This window comes from Punctularia strigosozonata (assembly GCF_000264995.1).
Source record: "Punctularia strigosozonata HHB-11173 SS5 unplaced genomic scaffold PUNSTscaffold_3, whole genome shotgun sequence".
Taxonomy (NCBI): domain Eukaryota; kingdom Fungi; phylum Basidiomycota; class Agaricomycetes; order Corticiales; family Punctulariaceae; genus Punctularia; species Punctularia strigosozonata.
The window spans coordinates 2,126,902-2,149,137 of record NW_006767435.1 but is presented as its reverse complement, the minus strand read 5'-3'; the positions used below and the strand labels follow the sequence as shown (position 1 = coordinate 2,149,137).

At 53.4% G+C, this 22,236-nt stretch overlaps 9 protein-coding genes across 9 annotated transcripts; 6 read left to right on the top strand and 3 right to left on the bottom strand.

Moving 5' to 3' along the window:
* Window positions 1–245: 245 nt before the first annotated feature.
* Window positions 246–1,958, bottom strand: PUNSTDRAFT_142089 (phytanoyl-CoA dioxygenase; the record flags this gene model as incomplete). Its single annotated transcript, XM_007381331.1, has 10 exons — window positions 246–681; window positions 736–894; window positions 958–1,056; window positions 1,108–1,117; window positions 1,174–1,192; window positions 1,246–1,461; window positions 1,515–1,599; window positions 1,660–1,762; window positions 1,823–1,836; window positions 1,920–1,958. 10 exons carry the CDS (start codon window positions 1,956–1,958, stop codon window positions 484–486), a joined length of 942 nt encoding a protein of 313 aa, XP_007381393.1. The 3' UTR covers window positions 246–483.
* A 1,787-nt stretch (window positions 1,959–3,745) lies between these two features.
* PUNSTDRAFT_63079 (uncharacterized protein) lies at window positions 3,746–7,134 on the top strand (the record flags this gene model as incomplete). The annotated part of the gene is made up of 11 exons (XM_007381330.1): window positions 3,746–4,020; window positions 4,080–4,191; window positions 4,240–4,774; window positions 4,848–5,084; window positions 5,134–5,205; window positions 5,266–5,400; window positions 5,463–5,659; window positions 5,708–5,873; window positions 5,927–6,045; window positions 6,100–6,389; window positions 6,447–7,134. 11 exons carry the CDS (start codon window positions 3,746–3,748, stop codon window positions 7,132–7,134), a joined length of 2,826 nt encoding a protein of 941 aa, XP_007381392.1.
* A 379-nt stretch (window positions 7,135–7,513) lies between these two features.
* Window positions 7,514–7,799, top strand: PUNSTDRAFT_132012 (uncharacterized protein; the record flags this gene model as incomplete). The annotated part of the gene is made up of 2 exons (XM_007381329.1): window positions 7,514–7,657; window positions 7,713–7,799. 2 exons carry the CDS (start codon window positions 7,514–7,516, stop codon window positions 7,797–7,799), a joined length of 231 nt encoding a protein of 76 aa, XP_007381391.1.
* Window positions 7,800–8,128: 329 nt separating this feature from the next.
* Window positions 8,129–11,144, bottom strand: PUNSTDRAFT_17762 (Metallo-hydrolase/oxidoreductase; the record flags this gene model as incomplete). Its single annotated transcript, XM_007381328.1, has 13 exons — window positions 8,129–8,239; window positions 8,303–8,553; window positions 8,615–8,756; window positions 8,818–9,072; window positions 9,134–9,283; window positions 9,342–9,491; window positions 9,727–9,811; window positions 9,865–9,969; window positions 10,024–10,148; window positions 10,197–10,650; window positions 10,704–10,795; window positions 10,851–10,896; window positions 10,948–11,144. Coding segments are annotated over 13 exons (2,163 nt in total), but the record flags the coding sequence as incomplete, so codon positions are not given.
* A 411-nt stretch (window positions 11,145–11,555) lies between these two features.
* Window positions 11,556–13,401, top strand: PUNSTDRAFT_125018 (Six-hairpin glycosidase; the record flags this gene model as incomplete). The annotated part of the gene is made up of 7 exons (XM_007381327.1): window positions 11,556–11,744; window positions 11,803–11,854; window positions 11,919–11,947; window positions 12,002–12,419; window positions 12,474–12,574; window positions 12,632–13,052; window positions 13,193–13,401. The coding sequence occupies exons 1-7, from the start codon at window positions 11,631–11,633 to the stop codon at window positions 13,399–13,401; spliced, it is 1,344 nt and encodes a 447-aa protein (XP_007381389.1). The 5' UTR covers window positions 11,556–11,630.
* Window positions 13,402–14,371: 970 nt separating this feature from the next.
* On the top strand, window positions 14,372–15,406 carry PUNSTDRAFT_99145 (Six-hairpin glycosidase; the record flags this gene model as incomplete). The annotated part of the gene is made up of 4 exons (XM_007381326.1): window positions 14,372–14,389; window positions 14,453–14,873; window positions 14,922–15,022; window positions 15,077–15,406. The coding sequence occupies exons 2-4, from the start codon at window positions 14,480–14,482 to the stop codon at window positions 15,404–15,406; spliced, it is 825 nt and encodes a 274-aa protein (XP_007381388.1). The 5' UTR covers window positions 14,372–14,389; window positions 14,453–14,479.
* A 415-nt stretch (window positions 15,407–15,821) lies between these two features.
* PUNSTDRAFT_50700 (uncharacterized protein) lies at window positions 15,822–16,806 on the top strand. The gene is made up of 4 exons (XM_007381325.1): window positions 15,822–15,949; window positions 16,002–16,546; window positions 16,599–16,668; window positions 16,717–16,806. Exons 1-3 carry the CDS (start codon window positions 15,874–15,876, stop codon window positions 16,608–16,610), a joined length of 633 nt encoding a protein of 210 aa, XP_007381387.1. The 5' UTR covers window positions 15,822–15,873; the 3' UTR covers window positions 16,611–16,668; window positions 16,717–16,806.
* Window positions 16,807–16,815: 9 nt separating this feature from the next.
* On the top strand, window positions 16,816–20,296 carry PUNSTDRAFT_83655 (endoplasmic oxidoreductin-1). Its single transcript, XM_007381324.1, has 11 exons — window positions 16,816–17,066; window positions 17,124–17,294; window positions 17,357–18,252; window positions 18,311–18,427; window positions 18,482–18,565; window positions 18,621–18,686; window positions 18,744–19,071; window positions 19,124–19,188; window positions 19,245–19,499; window positions 19,555–19,709; window positions 19,769–20,296. Exons 3-11 carry the CDS (start codon window positions 18,085–18,087, stop codon window positions 20,172–20,174), a joined length of 1,644 nt encoding a protein of 547 aa, XP_007381386.1. The 5' UTR covers window positions 16,816–17,066; window positions 17,124–17,294; window positions 17,357–18,084; the 3' UTR covers window positions 20,175–20,296.
* A 138-nt stretch (window positions 20,297–20,434) lies between these two features.
* PUNSTDRAFT_111881 (uncharacterized protein) lies at window positions 20,435–21,632 on the bottom strand (the record flags this gene model as incomplete). The annotated part of the gene is made up of 2 exons (XM_007381323.1): window positions 20,435–21,251; window positions 21,304–21,632. The coding sequence occupies 2 exons, from the start codon at window positions 21,630–21,632 to the stop codon at window positions 20,435–20,437; spliced, it is 1,146 nt and encodes a 381-aa protein (XP_007381385.1).
* Window positions 21,633–22,236: the final 604 nt, after the last annotated feature.

Genomic DNA, 22,236 nt, shown 5'->3' with positions numbered 1-22,236 from the left:
AATGGACGTCACAGTGGTGCTCTCCCTCGTTCCTCCGCCGATGTTCGGTTCGTACATGCAAGTCCATGCATATCCGCTCCTTCTCGACCGATGCTCTCAATGTCTATCTCCTTCCCATTTTCCGTCAATCATTTGTCATTCATAGTGACCGATACCTGTACCCATTGCGATGAAACACCTCGTACACAAATAATTGACCATGATGACTGTAAATGAATATGCTTTACGCGTCAAGGATACGAGTCGATAAAAGGGACGCATGTCCCATATATATATATCGTAGCTACCGGGCTCACATTTCGAATCATACACAGTGGATCGCTAATAGTGCCATCAATCCTGTCACTCCCGCAACCACGAAGACCAGGAATTCCGCGCTGATACGCCACCAATAATCCAGTCCTATCCTAACTTACAACTATAAGCGCATCGACACTATGTACAAAAGCTTCCTGAGCTCGACCGATCGTCACTCGGCATTGTTCAGGCAGCCGCGACCACCTCCGAACCCAAGATTCTTGAGAAGGGCATATCCTCCGTGGGTTGAAGCCAATTCTTCGTATCATACTCCGCGTTTGGAGGACTTTCAATCATGTGGAACGTGTATGCATATCGTGTCTTCGGAGAGAGGTTCCGAGGTGACTTGTGCAGGACTGATCCGTGAATTATGACAAGGTCGCCCTGTACCAAGTACACGTCAGTGGCATGTGACGGCGGTGGATGAGGGATCACTACAGGTTCGCAAGGTGCAAGAACGTATTCGCTGGCACCCATGCCATCGGTAGATATTTGAGGCTCTGGTGAGTCGGTGCCAGGTGCATACACAGGCGGGTTCAGATTCTCGAAGCCAGTACCGCCTTGAGGCAAGCGAACGAAACGTTTCGTGATGGGATTCTGGTGTAAGGCAGCGTCAAGGTAATTCGCAACGTAGCATGATCAAGGTTTATGGAAGCGCACATTTTTATGAGAGCCCGGTAAGAAAGATAGCGCGCCGTTCTCCGCCGTGCATTGCTCGAGCGCAATCCAAAAACCTAAAGCAGATGGTGGAGAGGTATACTACAGGTTGCATTATACACAGCAAAGGCTACGGGAAAACATCAAACTTACGAGAAACGTCCTGTAAAGAGTCGTTGCAGGGTTGCAGGCGCATTGCAGTGTACATATTGTACGTACGAATCATTATGTTCTCCCACTACACGGTCTGGTATCAGCATCATGCCATGTTTGAAAGAGGTCGAATCATACCTTCGCCACCAATATGCGGTTGCTTACATATTACCATGCTCTGCAGCGCCGCTGGGTCCTTGTGGAATTTCAGATCCTTGACGAGCGACTTCATCTTTGGATTCTCAAGTGTGACCCTGCGGAACTCCGGGTCAAGCTCGTGCAACGCATGCCCGATCTTGTTGACGGCAAGGCTCTTGGGCTTGATCAGCTCGCCGCTTGGTGATACAGCGTCCTCTGCTCCATCGTGTTGAGTGCTCAGGAAACAAAGTGGCGGAATAGAGCATTACCTTCGAGGAAGAAACGTATCTTGTCTCCCGAAGTGAGGAAGTAGTCATCTCCAACGTGATTATCGTCGCCCGTAGTGAACTTGGTCTGGTGGACTCCGTCGGTTACTATGTTGTGCTCACCCTGCAGTAGGTGGTCATGACTCACCAGGGGATGGTTGTTGATATCAAACTCGTCTATAAGTTGCTTGGAGCGGTACAAGAGCCGCTGAGCCTCCTCTTTGGTGAGAAATCCAGGCAGGCACAGATACCTGTCGAGGCGAGCATCAATATGTCGACCGGTCGCCGAACTCTGTGCAGTTCCAATTCACCCGTCGCGGTGGAACTGGGGAAAACATATTCATGGGAAGGCAAGCATGGTTCCAGATTATCGTATGAGGCTCAGCTATGATCATCAATCGAGCTAACCTGGTCGATTTGCTGCTGGGTCAGATATTCGAAGGCCATGGTCGCTGCATCAAGATAAGATGTATAGGAGCCGCCGCTCAGTAACGCCTGTCACGCCGTCACCGCGAGCGCGTTACGCAACGCGTTCATTCATAGGAACCACTTACAGAACGTAAGGTAAATACGGCATACTTGGCTTCGAGAACACATCTACACTACTCGTTGACGACAGGAGGGAGCAATCCGAGTGCTCATTCGGGGAGTGGGGAGCGGCAGGGGAGGGTCCGCAGGAGAGATTGTTCGGACGGCTTACGAGCGGGGAGCGAATGGGACCGGACAGGCATTCCGGTAGACCCGAAGGTGGCAGCGTCAGCTACACTTGAGCGGGGTGCTGGATCATGGGGAGATCCGCGGGGAGTGAGGGCTCTCAGGGGGCTCTTGGGCGGTATTGGCGGCGGAGGCAAGCGAACTATCAACCGTTCATCTATATCCGGTAGTTGATGATCGTCCGAGGATGATGGGGGTGCAGGAAAAGCAAGGTCAAGCAGATCGATTATGTCGGAATATTTGAGCCCCGTATCCGAGCAGCCAGTCCTGCAAGGAGGGTCATCGGACATAGCAGCCAAAGGCGAGGGCCCCGACGGCGGGGATGTCGGAGAGCAACGCTGAAGATAGTCTTCCTGCGCTGTTGAATGCCGGCCTGGGTCACTCGGCGTCATGGATGCAGGTGCGCGTATATCAATGACTGGGATGTCCGGAACGATCATGGTAGGTGCGATACGACGAGCGGGAGTCGATTTGGATCGTTTAGAGCGCGGAAATCTTGGGCCTGACCGGGTGCGAAAGCGGCTTCTACCGCGAGGATCATCAGCAAGTGCAGGAGAGGCCTCGTTTGATTCCGCAGGTCTATGAAAGAATTGAGTAATGGTACGGATGGCAGATGGATGAATTGCTGCTGACTGAGCCTTCGACACCGATTTCCGTCTCAAGGACAGGTGACGGAACATGGATGCCGTCATGGCGAAGGTGGGAGCAGGCTTCGTCTGGTGTTTGTGACTCCTTTTGCTAGCTCAACATCGCCCTAGATGCCTCTTTTAACCTGTGAAACGGGTGGCCTTAGGGAGTCTAGGGGGCCACTCTACTGGATTGCCGGCGTCTGGACAGGCCACCGGGGGGGCATGCAGTAAGTGGACTATCAACAGCATTCTTGTCATAAAAACAATTGTGCGATCCGGCAGTCGGGCGGGATATAGAGGTAACGATATGCTATGAATACCTATGAAGTTAGAATACCCAACAGAGAGGAGCAATACCAAATCGTCGTCGAGTCAGGCCAAGTCAAGCGGAGTTGCACTGAATTTGGGCGAAATTCCTGGCGATCAACTGCGAATTATCTCCATGTAAGCCCAAGTCTAGCCAAGTCCAGCCAGATTTGACGAACTTCGACGGGGCTGCGGGAGATCTCAATCGACTTCGATGGGTTTCGCACAGAATGGTAGAGCAAGTTCGAATTCGGCGTCACAGGTAGTAAGTGGACGTCGTGTGGGAGTTGATCAAAGTGCGGCCAAGTACGGCCAAGTGATGAGAGGTGCATCCGGAGCACAACGTATTCTTGTCCAGTGGTCAACCAGTGGTGCCAGTGAAAATCGTGATGACAGAATCATAATGCCAATGGGATGATTGTGACTGTGACTGTGGCGCTGTGAGACGCGTTACGCGACGCGCGGCGTGACCGCTACCACGTCGAGTTGCTCTCTCGCTGCACCACAATGACCGCGCCGACAATACACAAGAACCCCGCCCATTCACCCGGCCTCACCTGCCTGGCGTTCTCGCGGGATGGCTCCATGGCATACACCGGGGGCGCCGACACCCTCGTGCGCATTTGGCGGACGGACCAGGGCCCCGACCAGGAGCCTGACATCGCGATCGACGCGGTGGAGGGCGTGACGTGTGTAGTTGAAGGAAAAGACTGCTGGCTCAGCGGAAGTGAGGATGCGGAGGTTAGGAGATACCTGAAGGGCAAAACGGAGCTTGACGGGCTGGTGACCAGCGTGGTCGGTGTGTCCGTAAGGAGCCTGGCTATCGACCTGAAGGGGAACCGAGTTGCCGTCACTTCTGAGTGAGGACTTGTTATAACTGCTTAATATGTTCTGATCAACTGACATCAATTGCATATAGCGATTCCAATGTCAAGCTCATTGACCTTGACAATACGTCCAGCATTTGTCTGCTCTCGGGGCACAGCCGGGGAGTTAGACGTTCAACCTGGCATCCATCCGGTTCTATTCTTGTGTGTTACCCAGCTCTCATCATAGGGATTTTTCTCACTATGTCTCAGGCTACTTCCGGTTCCGACGGCCTCCTCATCCTGTGGGATACCTCATCCTCGAAAGTATCTCCCAATGCACCCCCTTCCATCCTGCACAAGATTGACGGTATCATCCCCAAAGTGGTAGACACCGAATCGCCCGAATTCATGCACGACTGTTCTGCAGTCTGGCACCCTTCCGGCAGCAGTTTCTTCGTCGCCAGCCGCACACACGACGTAGTGCAAATAAGCAAGGATGGGTGGAACAAGACGGCCACATTCACCGATGAGAATGGATTCGGAGCGTATACTGCGCTAGCACTCAGCCCAAACGGCGTTTACCTCGCGGCTGCATCCCAAACAGGTGTATGCGTCTGGTCTTGCCAATCCCGATGCGCACTGTTTCGATTCTCGACAAACCCTGCGGCACCCGTGCTTCAGCTTGCCTTTTGCCCAACTAAGAACATCCTAGCTTGGGTTGACGCCGACGGCGGGTTCTCGCGCGTTCCGGGAGCCATACCTACTACCAACCCTGATCCAGTCAAACCACCCCCAGGTATGATTGGTCATCTTGCTGGAAGTGTGATATCTTATTGAGCCAGCTATCACATCCACAGGAGGCGTGGCAAATAACCTAGCCCACCGGACTGAACGCTCCAAGTCCGACCTTCTGGGTTTATTCGATGACGAGGCTACGCCTGCTTCTCCCCGCAAAGGGAAAGCAGATGAGGAAGATGCTGGCGAAGATATCAATATGGTAGACCTGGATGACGACAACTGGATTTTAGACGACTTAGGGGAAGGAGCGTACAAAGGTGACAATGACGAGGCCGAGACAGACAAAGGGAGGGATAGGGCAAGCGTGAGGGAGATGGGTAGGCATCGATTTCTATGGAGCTTTCAACCAGTTGACAATTCGGATAGTGAGTGTGACAAAGGCACAACCGCCATTCCAGCCTGGATCCACGCCAATGGAGAATCGAAAGCGATATCTCGGTAAGACATGGCAGCCCTTGCCTGATAGGCATTCGCACTCATTCACGGCCACCGGCATAGCGTATAATACGATCGGAGTCATCGAAGTCACCGACCAGGACACGCACCATATCGTGAACGTAGAGTTTCACGATCGCTCTACCCGGAAAAGCTACCATTTCCAGGATCATTTCAAGTACGACCGCGCGGCCATTGGTATGTCACTTCTCTTTCCCTCTGCTTCGTCGATTGCTCGGTGGCTGAGGACCGCTGCCCAGGCGAACGCGGCGCAGTGTTCGCTTGTCAACCTGAGAACGAACACCCGGCGCATGTGATCTATAAGCCATATGGGACGTGGGCATCACAATCAGAGTGGACGTACGAACTACCGCAAGGCCAGCGGGTTCTGGGTGTCGCGGCGGGCGGGCCACCTCCTACGAAAAGCTTGAGGGTAATGAGCGACGGCGACTTGCAGGTCATTCATTCCCACATATCAGCGATAGCCTAGCTGACGGATGCCTAGGGTAACGGGTTCGTGGTCGTTGCCAGCAGCGCAGGTGACCTCACGTTCCTCAGCGGAGGAGGCGTGGAGCTCCATTGCATCGGTCTTGATGGTGACTTTGTGAGCCTGGTTGCTGGGCCAGGGTGGGTGCTTGTGATCCACAGAGAAGGCAGCACCACTATGGATGGTTCGTTTTTCGTCTACAGTCGCCAGAGGTTTCATTCCTAAACTGTGCATTAGGATCGCAGAACCTGAAAAGCACGTTAATCAGCAGCGATGATTTCTGTGTCCTACAGGAGAAGAGGCTTCCGATACCCAAGGGGCACACACTGAAATGGGTGGGTGTCACGGAGGAAGGGGTAAGAACTGTCCTTCTTTCATAACAACTGCACATTACTGAGTCGGTAATTCAGGTTCCCGCTATATACGATTCCTCTGGCATGCTGCATATCATGCCTCGCTTCCGTGTCCCATTGCGTGCGGTTTGGTCGCGCCTATTGGACACAAATGCTCTTGATCGCCGGCAGGGCAAGGATGAGTCCTACTGGCCCGTCGGCGTCACGAAGGACACATTCATGTGCCTGATCCTGAAAGGAAGACAAGAGCATCCCGGTTTCCCCAGGCCGTTGATTCAGGAGGTGGCCTTGAAGCTGCCGTTCAGACGGGTGGACAAGGATGGCAAGGATGCAAGCTTGGAGGAGCAGTAAGTACTTAGTGCCATTGAAAACATCCGAGGCTAGAACGCTGACGGCGGATCTAGCTTTGCTCGGGAGACTATGATGATAAACGTTGCCCGGGACGCGCTTGGTGACGACCTGACCACGGAGGACATCTCCAAACGCGAACTCGCTCTCGACAAAGAGCTCATCCTGCTCCTCCAAGGCGCTTGCAAGAACGACAAGCTCGCGCGAGCGATAGATCTAGTGAAGTTGTTGCATCACAACGCTTCCTTCGACACGGCGGTTCGCGTCGCGCAATTCTATCACTTGCCCGGGTTGCAGGAGAAGATCGAGGCGCTCAAAGAAGACCGAGAAGAAGAAGATCGGCTCGTGTCAGCAAGAGACAAACGAAGGGCATGGGCGTCGGATGTGGCGCCCATCCCGGACGCAAGGTTGCCTTCGGAGCGAGGAAGGATTCATGGTCAGCGGAGCAAACCGTTCCAGGACTTCGGGCCTGCGCCACCAATTCATAGACCAGGATTGAGCAGGGCGACGCCTGCCGTAGATGGTCCTCACGGCCAGCAAAATGGTAGACGGAGGTCTCCCGAGCTTGAGCTTGAGAATGAGGTCATGGATGTTACGCCCGATGGAAAGAGGAAACGATCTGGGACTGGACTAGATGAAACTCTGGATAGCGAGCCGAAACGAAGAGCAATGGACCCTCCAGGGCCCAAACCGAGTAGGTACCTTCGCTCGACGTTGGACATGCGGGTATTCATCGTCGTATAGAAGCAAACCCGTTTGCCAAGAAACCAGCAGGAGACAACCGTAATCCATTCGCGCGGAACTCGGAAAATGCCAAACCTTTACACAAGAGCGAAAGCTTCTTCAACAAGGTGGAGGCTGCCGAGACCGATTCGTCCAAGAGCATGTCGCCCACTCTTCTTACAGAGTTCATTCGTCTAACATAACTTTTGCAGAAATCAACGCGAAGGGCAAAGGCAAGAAGGAGACGACTCGTCAAACTACGCTTTTCGGTCTGCCAAGTGTTCAGGCGGAAAAGAAAAGCAAGAATAAAGTAGTAGATGCCGAGTCGGAAACGCAGTCACTGCCATCGTCAAGGACATTGGTTGATGAGGGCGACTCTCAATCCACCGATGTGACCATGATGGAGGACACGGAGGAAACTCAGCCGCTCTCGGACACCCTCGGTGCCTCCTCCCAACCGGAGGAGGAGACACAACAGGAAGATTCACAGGGAGAGACTCAAGAAGAGCAAACGCTGGTTGAGGGTGGCTCAACGGGAACGCAGGTACGTCACGACTCGAAGCAAGACGCTGCCAAAATCTAATCACATCATCACACAGACTGTCTTGGAGGGCAGTCCGGAACCTATCGAGTGGCCAGCTTCACCTGACACCACATCTCAGACTTTGGTTGATGTCGCGACATAAGGAGTTTTACATGCATATCACTGTCGGATACGGACTACTCGCACTTGTTATATGCTCTCGACTGCAATTGTATATCTATCAGCTGTGACATACATTATAACATTGAACACTGGCACAACACGACAGGAATCACGCTATACAATCCGACGGGGGAAAATATCGCCGTTAGGCGATTAGGTGGTAGCCTCGATAGCCTCGGAGCCTGTCGGGCCCACCGACGTCTCAGAGCTCTGGCCCTGAGTCCCCTCTTTCCCAGCCGCGCGGTCGTTTCCGCCGTCTGCGTCCAACTCCGGGGACTTGGTTTTTTCGACAGTCTCCTCGATCACTGTCAGAGGAGCCCCGGAACTGAACGTATCCGCAAGGGAGGTGACAGTCGACACGGCCATCTCAAGGACCGCTTCTACTCGCTTGCGGAGCGCCTCGCTGCTACTGGTTACGGTCTGGCATGAACGATAATGAGTACCATGCGGCTGCAGCTTGCAAATAGTATATAGATAACGCACCATCGTAGCTAGATTTATCCTCGCGTCAGCTTCGTCAAGCGCGACGAATAACGAGGGCTCGTTCTCGCCGTCCTCGCCTGCTTCGCGATCGGCGTCTGGCGCGTTGTCTGGCATGTACAGCTCGACTTCGCCGAAATGCGCTTCTAGGAACATGGCGAGACGCTGGATGCGCATGACCGTGGCCGACTCGGTCTCATCGTCCGCGTGGGGATGGTGGTGGTCATGGTCATGGCTGTGGGAGTGGGAGGTCACTGAGGAGATAGTCTCATTAGCTCGCATGGACACTGAACCAGTAAAGGCGGCCAAACTGACATTTCACAGAGGCGGGACTTTGATCGATGCCAGTGATCAGCGCTAGAGTTGAGTCGGCGATCATATCATTACTGGCGCTCGAGTCCCATTCCAGTGTAAGCTCGTGTTCGGCTGTTTGCTTCACATCCACTGTCCCCATGACCTGAACCATAGCTGCATTCATTTTTGCACGTCTGACCAGACCCAAGAAGAGAATCTCTTACCCGCATAGTAGGAATTCCATCCTTATCAGCGCCTTCCTCCACCTTCCCAAACATCCCTTCCAGGTGCCATCGGACTAGCTCCCAACCTACACCCAAGATCAATCGCTGCCTTTGCGTCACCACGCAAGTCGACAACCCGGCAAAATCGCGCAGGTCGCGGGGTGCGAGGAGGGTGTAAGAGTAGTCTTTCGAGACGAGCAATCCAGACAACGTCTCGTTGGCTTGCGGCGGCTTGCTGGCCAACGTCCCGATCGCCTATATGCTGTTGAGTTAGACAAATTACACGGATGACATAGGTAGACGTAGCGGCAAGGACCTTCGCGACACGCTCGCCACGGAACGTGAGATCCAGTGTTTCCGAGTTGCGCGGCATATGGATTTTGACCTCTTCATCCCGCGCTTTGTATTTCGCTTGTAGTGCCGCACTGAGACGACCCATCGCCGTCTGTTCGCCATGTACGAGGATCTGAAGGATGCCACAACATGAATACCACCCAAGAGGCTGTAGGGAAGAGGGGACGTACGACATGCTGTGCGCCAACCTTCTCGATGAATTCTTGGTTCTGCGCGCCATCGACGTGGGCAGAGAAGGAAATATAGTCGACAGAGAGCTTGCGCGGAATTGGTGCGCCCGTGCGATATGACTGGATTTCGTCCGGTTCGTTGATGATATCCTGTAAGTGGATCCAACTATCATGAGCGCGTAGTTCCTTGGATAGAGCAAAGGAGAGAAAGGGGGACGAATCAGATCCAGCCGAGTTGTGGAGTGACCGGACGCTTCCTGACGGAGTAGTCTGCGCTTGCGACGGACACACACGGCGAAGACGTTGACCGGCTTGCGCCAGTGAGAAAAGAATATATTGCTTCGCATTGATAGGTACACCCCGATTCTCTTCCCCGTTCACTCACCCTGGCAGGCGTCCCTTCCACGGAGTACCCCGTGAGTACTAATCCATTCCTCGAGTCAGGCGCCAGGAGTTCAAGGAGCTCACGGCTGTGGCACATGGGTGAAAAGATGATAACGGGATACATTGCGGATATACGTACCTTGGACCAGATTGAAGCATACCCGGCGAGGCCAAGATTACGCAGGGCGGTCCTTCGGCGAGTTTACGCTCCCAGCCGCGGTTTTGTGGTGCATGGGAAATATGTCTGAATTTACATAAGTCACCACGCAGAAAATGCCACAGGACGTTAAACACATACTTGAAGACAAAAGGATTGTCGCGCTTGGCGAAACGAGAACGAATATTGGAGTTCATGGTATGGATGTACGTTTGGTAGACGGCCATACACTTGCGAGCTAAAGATGATGCATAATAAATAGGTACCTGCACGACATCAGTGGCTGATCTCGAATTGGAAATATCTCCACGAACATTGTGAAGCTCCGGATGCTTGGACCAATACTCGTCCAGGATGAGCAGGAGCTCCTGTGCACGTCCAATAGCGAACGTCGGCATGAGGACATGGCCGCCTCTCTTAATGATGGAGTGCACGATGTTCGTGAACCGTGCCTCCTTTTCCTCTCTGCTATCTCCGCTTTGCACTCCCCACGTACTCTCCGCTATCAACACGTCCGGGCGAATCGGAGGTAACTCGGCCTTGACTAGATGCCGGTCTTCTTCGCGGGAGTAGTCGCCCGTGTACAGAATCTTGAGACCCGCAATGTCGATGAGGAACATGCAGGCGCCCAGGACGTGTCCAGCGTGATAAGGGGTGAAGGAAATACCCGGAAACGGGGTGATGAGCTGGTGCGCGGACACTGGGATGATAGACGAGAGGGACATTGACAGGTCGAGGGGGGAGAAGAGAGCGTCGGAGGATGAAGAGCTGCGCGCCACTTGGCGTCAATCGATGATGGATGAGTAGGGATATGAACGTACCTCATGCGGACGAAGTCCTGCATCATGAACTTGTACACCGCCTTTGTGGGATGCGTCATGTACACTTTTCCGTGTCCATCGCGAAAGTTTGTCTGCAGAGCACGGATTAATTGGCAAGAAGGACGATGTTGAGAGTTGCTTTTGTACCTTCTCCATAATGTAGGTCAGCGACGCGGCATGGTCTAGATGGAAACTGAGGTTCGCGAATCAGACAGAGCCATGGTGATGCATGTTTGACTCTTACTGGGTGATGAGAAGTACGTCTACGGTGCTCCAGTCGAGCTCGTCGATGAAAGGCAAAGAAGCCATGCCGGTGTATGCAGGATGAACGCCTGCATCACAAACGACAGTTTTGCCTCTGTATTGGAGCACACAACACGAGCGGCCGACCTCCTGTCCGGCACCCAGGCAAGTTACACTCAACGTTGGGACATCCGCCATGAATGCGCGGTGAGTGTCGCAGGACAAGCGTTACGGTTGACGATGAGCCACGCCCGTCCTCGACGATAATAGCTGGCGCCACGTGATCTCGAACCTCTTCCAGCAACGTTGAACCACTGCCAGTCCATCCCAGGGCCGCTCGCAATGGCCTGCAGAACCGGAAATAGACGTTTCATGCGAACAAGCACCACGCCCACCCGCCGTCTACCGGCGTCACGTTCCCAGCGCAAGCCAGGTCTCGAGTCGCAAGTCGTCTGGATATACCCCGGCACCCGACGCTGCCGTGCATGTTTCACGCGCCGTTCCACATCAAGGATACTACAGAGCTTCCTGGGATTCCGCTGTCTAAGGATGTGTTCGGCCTTATGCTTCGAGTCTCCGGGTTGTCCTCCCCGTCCTCCGTGCCTTTAGGCTTGATGCTCGCCCTCGGGCACCATCCATAAGCTCCTCGCATTACATGCTTATCGCGGTCCACAGCGCAGAATCATGACCTTTCATCTCGCCATGCTTCTGCTGAGCTTCCTAACGCTTTATACCGTCGGTCTCGGTGCATCGCATACCTCGGGCTCCGAATGCAAGTCTACGCTCAGCGTTGCCAAGGTCAGCAGTTGCTTCTAGTTGTGTCATCGTCAGACACGGGCTGACCTTCGTCTGCTAGCGAATCGTCGAACGGCTACAGTCCAACTATGATCAGACGCCAGTGTTCGGTTGTGCGTCATACCTCACGATGTGCACGCCCTCGCTTTTGCTCATCCGTATTCCGCTCTCGGTCAGATAAGGGAGGCCAACTATGGACTGACGCGGTACGCGCGCCGAACTGTGTCACTCGACGCAACAGCACTTAACATCGAGTATAGAATGCGCTAGAGGACGTCCACAACTACATGCTGTTCGCCAACTCCAAGGAATTCGACAATCTAGCCGGCACCTCTGAACTCGGAGTTCTCGCATTTCTCAACCTTGACTGGGATATCGTCCTCGACGGTTCGTACGACGACGCGCAATGGCTCATCCTTGCATACTGGAAGGTCGCCGACTACAAGAACGCGCACAACGAGGTTTCCCAGGATTACTTGGACGCCGCGCTCGCAATTTACGACCTTGTGGCGAGCCAGTGGGATACGAGTAATTGTGGCGGAGGCGTCTGGTGGAGCAAGGATCACACCTATAAGAACGCCATCACCAACGAATTGTTTATATTGACTTCGGCCGAAGGCTACAAACGTTATGGAAACCAGACAATGCTGGATAACGCTATCAAGGCATGGTCGTGGTGTACGTCGTTGACCACATTTTTTCTCACTTGATATCTGAAATTGCCTGCTATAGTGGAGGGAAGTGGTATGCGAAATGCCCAAGGCTTGTACAACGACGGCATCGATTTTATCTTCTGTCATAACAACAATGAAACTACGTGGACGTACAATCAGGTTCGTATATCCCGGTCTAGTGTTTTCAGCTTTTGTTTGGCTCACAATCACCGCCAGGGAGTTATCGCCTCTGCCCTCGGCGCCCTCTTCGCCGCCACGGGAAACACCACTCTACTATCCGAAGCCGAAATCACACTAGACGCCGCCATCAGTCACCTCACCATCGTCTCCAACGCCACCGACGCCACGGCCACCAATTCTACGATCCTGAAAGAATCTTGCGATGATGCCGTGCACTCTACCTGCAACTTGGATCAACAAATATTCAAGGGAATTTGGACGAAGCATCTCATGTACTATCTTGACTCTGCGAACGATACGAGCAGAGCACAGAAATACGCGCCTTTCATCGGCTCGCAGGCGATTGCTGTGGCAGATTTCGCTATGAACAATGACTCGGACGTTGGGAATGTATGGCGAGGATCGGAGCGGTTGCTGGAATGGGGTACAAGAAAGGCGTTCGCTGATCGTCCCGCAGGTATGCGCCCACGGAAGGCGGGTCCATCTTTGGACCCGAGTCCAGCGCCAGCGGGTTGGAAGCAATGCTAACTGCCGCTAAGGTCCGCCCTTTGACTCTCGGCTCTGTGATACATGTCCTGACGGACGTTTCTGCTCCAGTATGGCCCGTGTCCCATATCGGTTTTATCAATATCTCACGCCGAGAAGGCAAGGCCGATGAATCTGCAACTCTGGGCGACATTCGCCATTGCGTTGATGTCACTGATAGGTTCCTGATCATTTGTGGTACATCTGGCAGAGCGACCATGCATCTTGTGATCTGTCCCGATGACGATGACACGATTTTTTTTTACAACCGAACCGAATGACCTGGTGATATGGTATGCATCTCGTCACATTTCTCGATGGCATCATGAATTCGTCATATGTTCCGACTTACCCTTCTTAGCTTCGAAGCTGAAATACAGGTGTTGTTTTCCTCGCAAGGGTGCAGTGGATCTTATCATTTCAGAGCGATCTCTTCCTTTGCGACGGCCGGCCTTGCTGTAACGGACATTCATACAGCGATCATGTGATACTTGCTCTCGTCACGGCCTTCTCACCGTGCTGCTGAGCTTCCGCTGCTGAACGCTGTTCTGCTGCCCTTCCTGCTGTTCCCATGATGTGTTCCCGTGAACTACGTGACCACGAGCTCAGGAAGCCATGGGCGCGTTCGCCGCGTCCTAATGGCTCCACCCCTTTCCTCAGGTACTGCCTTGTGGTTTGATACTGGCACCCCAAGCATGAAAGACGAATCGCCTTCGAGGTCTTCGACTTACTTTTCTCTCACCCCACCATGTCCCTGTGGCTGATGATCAGCTGCATCGCTACTTCTACAGCGCTGACGCCGGCGGCACTGTCATGGCTATGTACTGAAGACAAATACGTACCACTGCGGCCTCTTGAACGTTGACGTTGTCACGGTGGAAACGCATCGACATTTCTCGTTCACTTGATGATTCCTACTCCTCTCAGTGCTTATATATAAGCATCAAGCTTGAGCTCTGACCTTGCGAAAGCGAGATGGCGAGACTCAGCATGTATGTCCGCCTTTGGTTGCTGCTTCCGTTGACTGTCGTTGCTGCTCGCCCTTATGCGAGGCAATGTCAAGCAACCTTGAACGTCGCTACGGTGAGTGTCAAGGTGAAATAACCAATGTTGTTGTTCTGATTGTTTCGTATCAGGCTGTCATTGAACGCCTCCAGTCGCACTACTTCAACACATCATCAGGCCCCGGATGTGAGCGGCATCTCATACGCGATGCGATCCATTTTCCTGACTCATGCTGCAGGGAGTGGCGGAGGCTGGACGGACTACGTGAGTTCCATACACGATGACGTCTCGGGAGGTTACTGAGGCACCTGTCTACGCTGGATTCAGAACACAGTTGAGGACTTCGGCAACTACATGCTTGCCGCAGGCTCGACGGAGTTCGATGGTGTTGCAGACCAAACTCGCATGGGTATCCAGGCAAACACGCTGAGCCAAGATTGGAACTCGTTCTTCAGCGGCTTCAATGACGACGCGCAGTGGGCCATCTTGGGCTACTGGAAGACCGCGGACTACAAGGATGCGCATGGCGAGGATTCCACCGCCTACAAGAACGCGGCGCTGTCCGTATACCAATACGTCGCTGCTCAGTATGACACATCGCTTTGCGGTGGCGGAGTTCCGTGGACCAATGGTGGAAACTATAAGAACGCGATCACGAACGAGCTCTTCTTGACGACGTCGGCGCAAGGCTATCGGCGCACCGGAGACCAAACCTTCCTCGATAATGCCCAAAAGATCTGGGCTTGGTGTAAGTGCACGTATCCTGGCCTTATGCTCATGCTAACACCCTGCTCAGTGGAACAATCTGGTATCAGGAACTCTGACGGCCTATGGAACGATGGGTTGGACGCGGACACTTGCCAGAATAACGGCGAAACGACTTGGACGTATAATCAGGTATAGACTTCCGCATGCTTTGTGGATTGACTCTGCTCATCGTTGTTCCGGTAGGGAGTGATCGCGTCAGGCCTGGGCTACCTCGGCGCCATAACCGGCAACTCCACTCTGTTCTCTCAAGCAGAACTCACTCTTGACGCCACCATTTCCAAACTGACCGAGAACGGTGTGCTGAAAGAGGCCTGTGACAGTCCGACCTCGTCCAGCTGCGGAGGAGATGGGCAACTGTTCAAGGGTATTTGGATGAAGCATGTTCAGTTCTATCTCGACGCGGTCAATGATGCCTCGCGTACTGCAAAGTACAGCTCTTTCCTCGCGGCCCAAGCATCCGCCATCGAGACCAACGCACTAACCAGCGACAACGATATTGGAAGTCTCTGGTAAGGCGCATTTCACTCGTTGGATTGTTTGGTTTCATCGACGCTATCAGGTATACGGCCGATGAGGGTGGCTCACTCTTCGGGCCAGTGGCGAGCGCCAGCGGATTAGAAGCTTTACTATCTGCAGCCAAGGTATGTATCTGATTGATCCAGAAAGCCTACGGTACTGATGAAATGACCCCAGTACGGGACGTGCTGAAGCGCACAACGACGGCAGGGAGGGTATTACGCGCACGCTTCATAACTCACGCTGGACATTTGGATTACTTGAGGGAGTTGTGCATCCTGATCACCAGTGGACTTTGCCTCCGTAAGCGACGAGGCCTTCATGTACGCACATCTGAGATCGAACGGAGTGTGTTATGCAATGGTGTCTGATCGGCTGAATGAACTTGAACCTCCTCGCTATCCTTCATCATGCATTTTCGATAGGTGATCCATCCTGCTGACCGTACAAGTACCACGGTGACTATGCATCAACCGGATATGAAACAGCAGTTGCATTTCTGTGCTCTCATGCTCGTTTCTGCATCAAAATCCTACAAAACTTCATAATAGTGGAGGTTACCCCCGAGTGAAAGTTCACACGATTGCTTCACCTTTGTCACTTGCGAGCCAGGATATTCGCGGATCGCCCATACGTCCACAAGCGTCTACATTCCAAGTCGACCTTGTTGCGGAGATGGACGAGTCGCAATTTGGCCCAGCTTCGGAGTCCGTTGATGTTGCTCGGTTCATCGCCGATGTTGAGGCACACGCACGGATCTCGTCCGCTTCAACGGAAATTCGGCGGACGTGGGACGCGCTCCCAGCAGAAACGCGCGCGTCGGTCGAGGTAGAGTGCGAGTACGTCCCCGTGCCAGTTCCGAGAGATCTGCAATGGTTCCTAATGCCTTCCCGCGTAGCTCAGTTTAACAGCGCTCCAGTCGAACCTCAACGCTACCATCTCGTCACCTCGTCTGTATGGGCATATCCTCAAGACGCACCGCGCATCGATTGCAGCTGTCTACCAGGCGGCGGATGTATCGGCGGGGAAGAGCAAGTCCAGTCGAGCGCGACCTGTGCTTTCAGATCCAGAGTTGGACGAGCCGGAAGTGATCAAACTCAGGAAGGAGCTGGACTCTGTGAAACTCAAAGCCTGGATGTGAGTGTATGTATCCGTCTTGTTCCGAACCAAGGCACTGACAATCACGCAGCACGACCGTTGATGCTGCCCTGTTCACTCGTCATGGTAAACTGTCCGATCGGAATGCTCTTTCGGAAATAGTATGTTCGGCGTACTGTTCTCCCGTGCGTCGCTCATGACCCCCATAGAAATATTTAGGTTCAGCAGGGGATCACACGCAATCGACTTCAGCGACACTGGCTTCGGAATCTCTTGCGCTCCTTGTCTTCTCAGTTCACACCCCCTTGCCGTATGTTCGCTCGTGTACGCGCCGCACGTCGCAGCATGCCGTGCATTCTTCTCAGACCTTGTACGACCTCTTCCGAAGCATTCCGTGTCCATCCAGGGAACTTCCGGAAGAAGTGGTAGACGAAGGAGGACATCCCGTCGGATATAGGCAGCACAATGACGCAAGTGGAGGCATCGAGGATGAAGAACAGCATCTGTTTGTCATTGAAGATCGCGTACATGGGGACGATGGCGCTCCAAGTTATGCCGAGTGCGTCTGATTCGCTGTAGTTGGCGCATACGTCTAACTTCTCACTACCCTATTCAGCATGCTACTTTCGCATATGCACTCCACTGCCGATACAAGGCGGGCCACCTTACAGAAGGCGACGAGCACCCGTCTCACGCGGCTGGATGCATTGACCCTAAAGGTTAACGAACCGTATTGGCTTCTCCATCAGGGCAATTGCGAGCACTTCGTGATAGTCGACGAGATAAGGTATGGGTCATTTACTCGTGGAACGAATGCAATATTTATCACGCGTATCGGATCCGTCGTAGGATGTTGCACCGTTCCGATCCTCCTACAACGTCGTTTCCCCTCACCTTGCAGATCACCCCCTTGATGCTTGATATGTGTCGCGTCTGCGGCAAGATTCCTGCTGCCGTCTCTATCACGGGCGACATGCGACTCGGAGAATCGCCGTGCGTCATATGTGAACCGTGTTGGAGTCGTATCGGGCCTCCCGTAGACGAGGATGAAGAAGAGCAAGTAGTAGTAGCTCCTCTGACGAAGTGGAGGAAGGGCTGGTGACCGAACACTATCCAAGCATTGCATGTATAGGACGCATGCCATCGAGCTTCGTCGCGAGCTACTGATTTCGACGTACAGGCCCGAACTCGGGTATGATCCACGTCTGCATTGATGAAGGGCTCAGCCGCTCGTGCTTGATGATTGGCGACGGCGGCCATATGCATGCATGAGAATAACCAGCAGAGGATATCACTGATCGGATGTACGCGGAAACAGACGTGTAATACGTGCACAGGATATCAATACCCAGAAGGGCTCCGGCGAGGGCCAGATGAGAACGAGGTTGGGCCTGATGCGAAAGGAGCCACGTACGCGCGCGTCACGTTCTCGGTCATTCCGTTCCACTCTCAGTGTCGAATCCGTCTGCTTATAACGCACACATCCGCCGTCCGCAGGAGTCCCTTCCTTCACGACGTATACCTCCAGCATTTTTTGAATCAGTAATTTGGAGCGCGAGCCCGACGGGGAACAACCTATGATGTTACCGCGTGCTCTCACGGTCCTGGCGCTTGCACTCGCGACTTCCGATGTATTGGCATCGGATGCGGAGGGTTCCTTCTTGTCGGAGACGCTGGTCCGGAAGGATCAGATACAGACGGTGTTGGAACATCAACCTGCTAGGGACGCCGATTGTCGGCGGGTGGTGAGTGCTGCTTTCACTGGTCCGTTAGCGAAGCCGTCCGAAATTCACGGCTTTGCAGCCTACAGGGCCCATAGAAACCACGACCTGTGACTACGAGACGGTGGAGAGCGTCAACGACGACCTGTACTCGCTCCTCCACGATCTGGTCACAAGACCTTTCTTCAAATACTTCCGGGTATGTCCTGCTAGATTACCAAGCCGTATTTGGCTCACCAATCCTCATGCCTAGGTAGACTTATACCGCGAATGTCCCTTCTGGCAAGAGAATGCTTTATGCATGAACCGTCAATGTGGCGTTACAACAGTAGACGAGGTACGTGGCGTAGTCGACTATCCTGGTCACGTTGATTTTCAGTACGCCCAACTAGAGCGAAATACCGGAGAAATGGAGAGCAGCCTCTCTATCCGCGATTGAGATGCCACCAGAGCATGAGGTTCGTCCAGTGTGTTCGTTGCTACAGATCACCATCAGCCTTACGTCTGCTATACAGCGTGTTGCGCTTCCGGGATGTTACTATCGAGACTCCGACTTCTGTTTCCTCGACGACTTGACCGAAGGTGACTACATCGACCTCTCACTCAATCCGGAGCGGTTCACCGGATACACCGGCCCGTCGGCCCATCGCGTCTGGAAGTCGATATACGAGGAGAACTGTTTTGGCATATCCGAAGCTGAACTTACGCTCCTGAAGGCAGGCGGTCGATCCCCGGCGCCAGTGTCTTTGCCAGAGTCGATGGCGAACCCCTTCAAAGATGAAGATTCACCGGACCCAGAACCGGAATGTCTTGAGAAAAGGATATATTACAAAATCATTTCTGGTGGGTATCAGCCTGTGTTACTGCCCTGTATGGGTGTATTCACATTTATCAGGTCTTCACGCGTCAATCTCCACCCACGTATGTTGGGAAGACTTCAATCAGACCACTGGCCAGTGGGTACGTAGCATCCACGCCATTTTCTGTTGTCCAACAAGCTCATCGAGCCTTATTAGGGGCCAAACCTGGAATGTTTCGTGAAGCGTGTCGCATCCCATCCCGAGCGGCTTCAGTACATATACTTGAATACCGTACTGCTTCTCCGCGCCGTCAACCGGATAGAGCCATACCTCTCTGCCTACGATTACTGTTCCACGGGCACGCACGAGGATGACCAAGAGACTCTGGATCAAGTTCGCCAGGTGCTATCAATTGCGAAGACCGCCGGAGGGTTCGACGAGTCGGTGCTCTTCCGTGGTGAAAACGCGAACGTGAGAACCCTCGATCCCTCTTGTTTTCCTTTCCACTGTCTGACCCTTTGTGTAGGTCCTCAAGGAGGAGTTCAAGGCACATTTCCGGAACGTGACGCGAATCATGGATTGTGTTGGCTGCGACAAATGCAGATTATGGGGCAAGGTTCAAACCTCAGGTATCGCCACCGCGCTGAAAATTCTCTTCGAACTCGATGAGAAGACGCTGGAGTGAGTAGATGTTTGCGTGTTGTTCCTTACGGAGACCGTGCTAAACGTAGTTGACCCAGCCCGAAGTCGAACCCGAACCTACTACAGCGCTCCGAAGTCGTGGCGCTCATAAACACGCTCCATCGGTTTAGCGAATCCCTCCACGCGTACGGCGAGTTCCGCCGGATGTGGGCCGATGCCGATGAGACCGAGTCATCCAAGCTCCTCCAGCAAGCAGAAGCCGCGACGAAGGCACATCCAAATATGACGCCTAACTTGCCGAACCCGCATCTGTCGCTCAAGCCGCTGTTGACGGCGGTGACGGACGGCGAGTTGCCGCTGCCGTCGACGGTGAAGGAGCGGCTGACGCAGTTGGCGAAGACGTGCACGGATGGTGTACTGGGCTGTATCAGTATCGTATCCCGGGCGATTGCGAGGATATTCGCGACGTCAGGAAAGGAGGGCGGGTTAAGAGACGAGTTTTAGTGCGCATTCTTGTGTATGGACGGATGGCCAACTCGAGCGACTTGTATGATAGAGCATCAGCCGAAAACTATCCACCTATTAATTAGTACGATTGCCAATTAACGATGTTGCCCATGAATGCCAACGAGGAACTAGAAAGAGTAGCAGAAAATTTACTACCCGCTCAACCCAGTCCCGGTACCTTCAAACCCTCTGCGGTAGTGTGCATGACCATCATGAAGTTCGATAAGAGAGTTTGAGAAATTCTGCCGGAACCAGGCCTACAGGTGATTACTTTCCAGGAACCGATTGATGGCGTTATAGGCCCCGGTTGCATTGAAGTGCATGTTGATGAGGTGACCGGTATTCGGTTGGATGATCACCTCAAAAGGACTGGCATGAGGCAGGTTCCGCCGGACCGTCGCAGGAATGCTCGGTACACTCGGGTCTCCGGTAACAAAACAGTCGCCGCCGCAGAAAATAGCGTCCTGTCTCCCCGTAAGGACGAGTGCTGGACCATTGTATTTATCAGCAGGCGCGATGGTACTGCCTGTGGTGACGATTTCTCCGAAAGCAAAGGGTAGCTTGATCTTCTCGACGAATTCTTCGTTCTCCCGAGTGACAAAAGGAGGGTACATGAATATGTACTGCTCGTTGAAGATGTCGTTATAGATGATGTAGCCTGGGTCGAGGTTCCCGAATTCCTTGGGGAGGTTCGAGCGGCCGGTGCGGACGCTGAAGCCGGCAACGGTGGCGGCGAATCCTGTGGCATTTTGACTGTATCCGGTAAGGACGATGCCGTTCGTGTTGTTCGGTGACTGTGCAGCCAGGAGGTACGCGATGACTGAACCATAGGAATGCCCTATGTGTACGATTGAGTGGGAGGCGTCGACTCCTTGGACAGCTCCTTTGCGAAGCATCGTGGTGAGGACGTCGACCGCTGCCATTTCAGCTTGCGCTTGGCAAACACTATAAGGATCAGCGAGAGTTGATTGGCCTGCACACAGGCGATCTACAGAGAACGTGCTATAACCGAACACGTCGGTCGCAACGTCCACGTAGGAGTATTTCCTGGGATCGATTGGCCAATCCCAATATCTGCCACAGTGGTCAGCGATCCATAGATACATGCAGAGAGGAAAGGACATACCTTTTGTCAAAGCTCAGACCATGAATGAGAAACTGGACCGTCTTCTTCCGCTGAACGGACGAAGTAGGTACGCAAAATTCAGCGGAGATGTTAAACCTACCCCGGACTGTCGCATAGCCGGTAAGGATGTCATTCGTATAGTTATGGCCTATGACCGTGAAGTTCTGCGCGAATTTGGTCGCATCGAAGTTGTCTTCGATCTTCTTCTGTCCACCGAACACGCCGTTGCGTGCCGAAATGTCGACAGGTAGCACAAAGTTGGTGCAGTGCTTGGCCCATGCTGCCGATAGCAGCGTCACGAACAAGATGGTGAACGGTGGGATGAACATAGCTGAAAACAACGCCTTGGAGACAATGTTCAGTGGCTGGAGACGACAGGAAAGCGAGTAGCTCACCGAGATGATCTCTTTCGACGACTGGTGCGATCTGAGACAGATACGATCCTTTTTATGCGCCCCGGTCGAACGGGTTCCAAATTGGTACGGTTTGGTCCAGCAAGCAGAATCGCCGCAAAGGATGCGCACGGAAAAGCGGGTTTGCGTTGACGGTGTCATCATTGCTCCGCCTGCTCATCAGCGACCTCCGTGACGTGAACGATCATGAGGGCATGAGGGCATGTCGCGAATAAACAGATTGGATCTACGACACTAACGGAACATGCTGAACTGCTCTTTGAGTTGGTGGGGTCGCCGGCGTCCCTGAAGAATGCCCTAGAACGATGATATCAAGTGCCTCTCGAACGATCTTTCTTTGCTGTCAAAGATGATTTCGCGCGTATTTTGCGCGATCATCACTCAAGGTCGCTCCTGATAGGCAAGTCGTCAGACGCTGCAGCTACCAGCACCGTCAGAGCGTACCTGAACGGTCCCGTCGATGGTTCCGGTTCTCCGGACACGCATGTTTGGTGGCCGCGCGGAGTTAGGTTTCTCTGCG

Coding starts and splice junctions, on each gene's coding strand:
- PUNSTDRAFT_50700 (XM_007381325.1), top strand. CDS start 15,874: ATGCATCAACCGGATATGAAACAGCAGTTGCATTTCTGTGCTCTCATG. Junction 15,950..16,001: donor TGCATCAAAATCCTACAAAA/CTTCATAATAGT, acceptor CGATTGCTTCAC/CTTTGTCACTTGCGAGCCAG.
- PUNSTDRAFT_83655 (XM_007381324.1), top strand. CDS start 18,085: ATGATGTTACCGCGTGCTCTCACGGTCCTGGCGCTTGCACTCGCGACT. Junction 18,253..18,310: donor ACGCCGATTGTCGGCGGGTG/GTGAGTGCTGCT, acceptor ACGGCTTTGCAG/CCTACAGGGCCCATAGAAAC. Junction 19,710..19,768: donor CTCGATGAGAAGACGCTGGA/GTGAGTAGATGT, acceptor TAGTTGACCCAG/CCCGAAGTCGAACCCGAACC.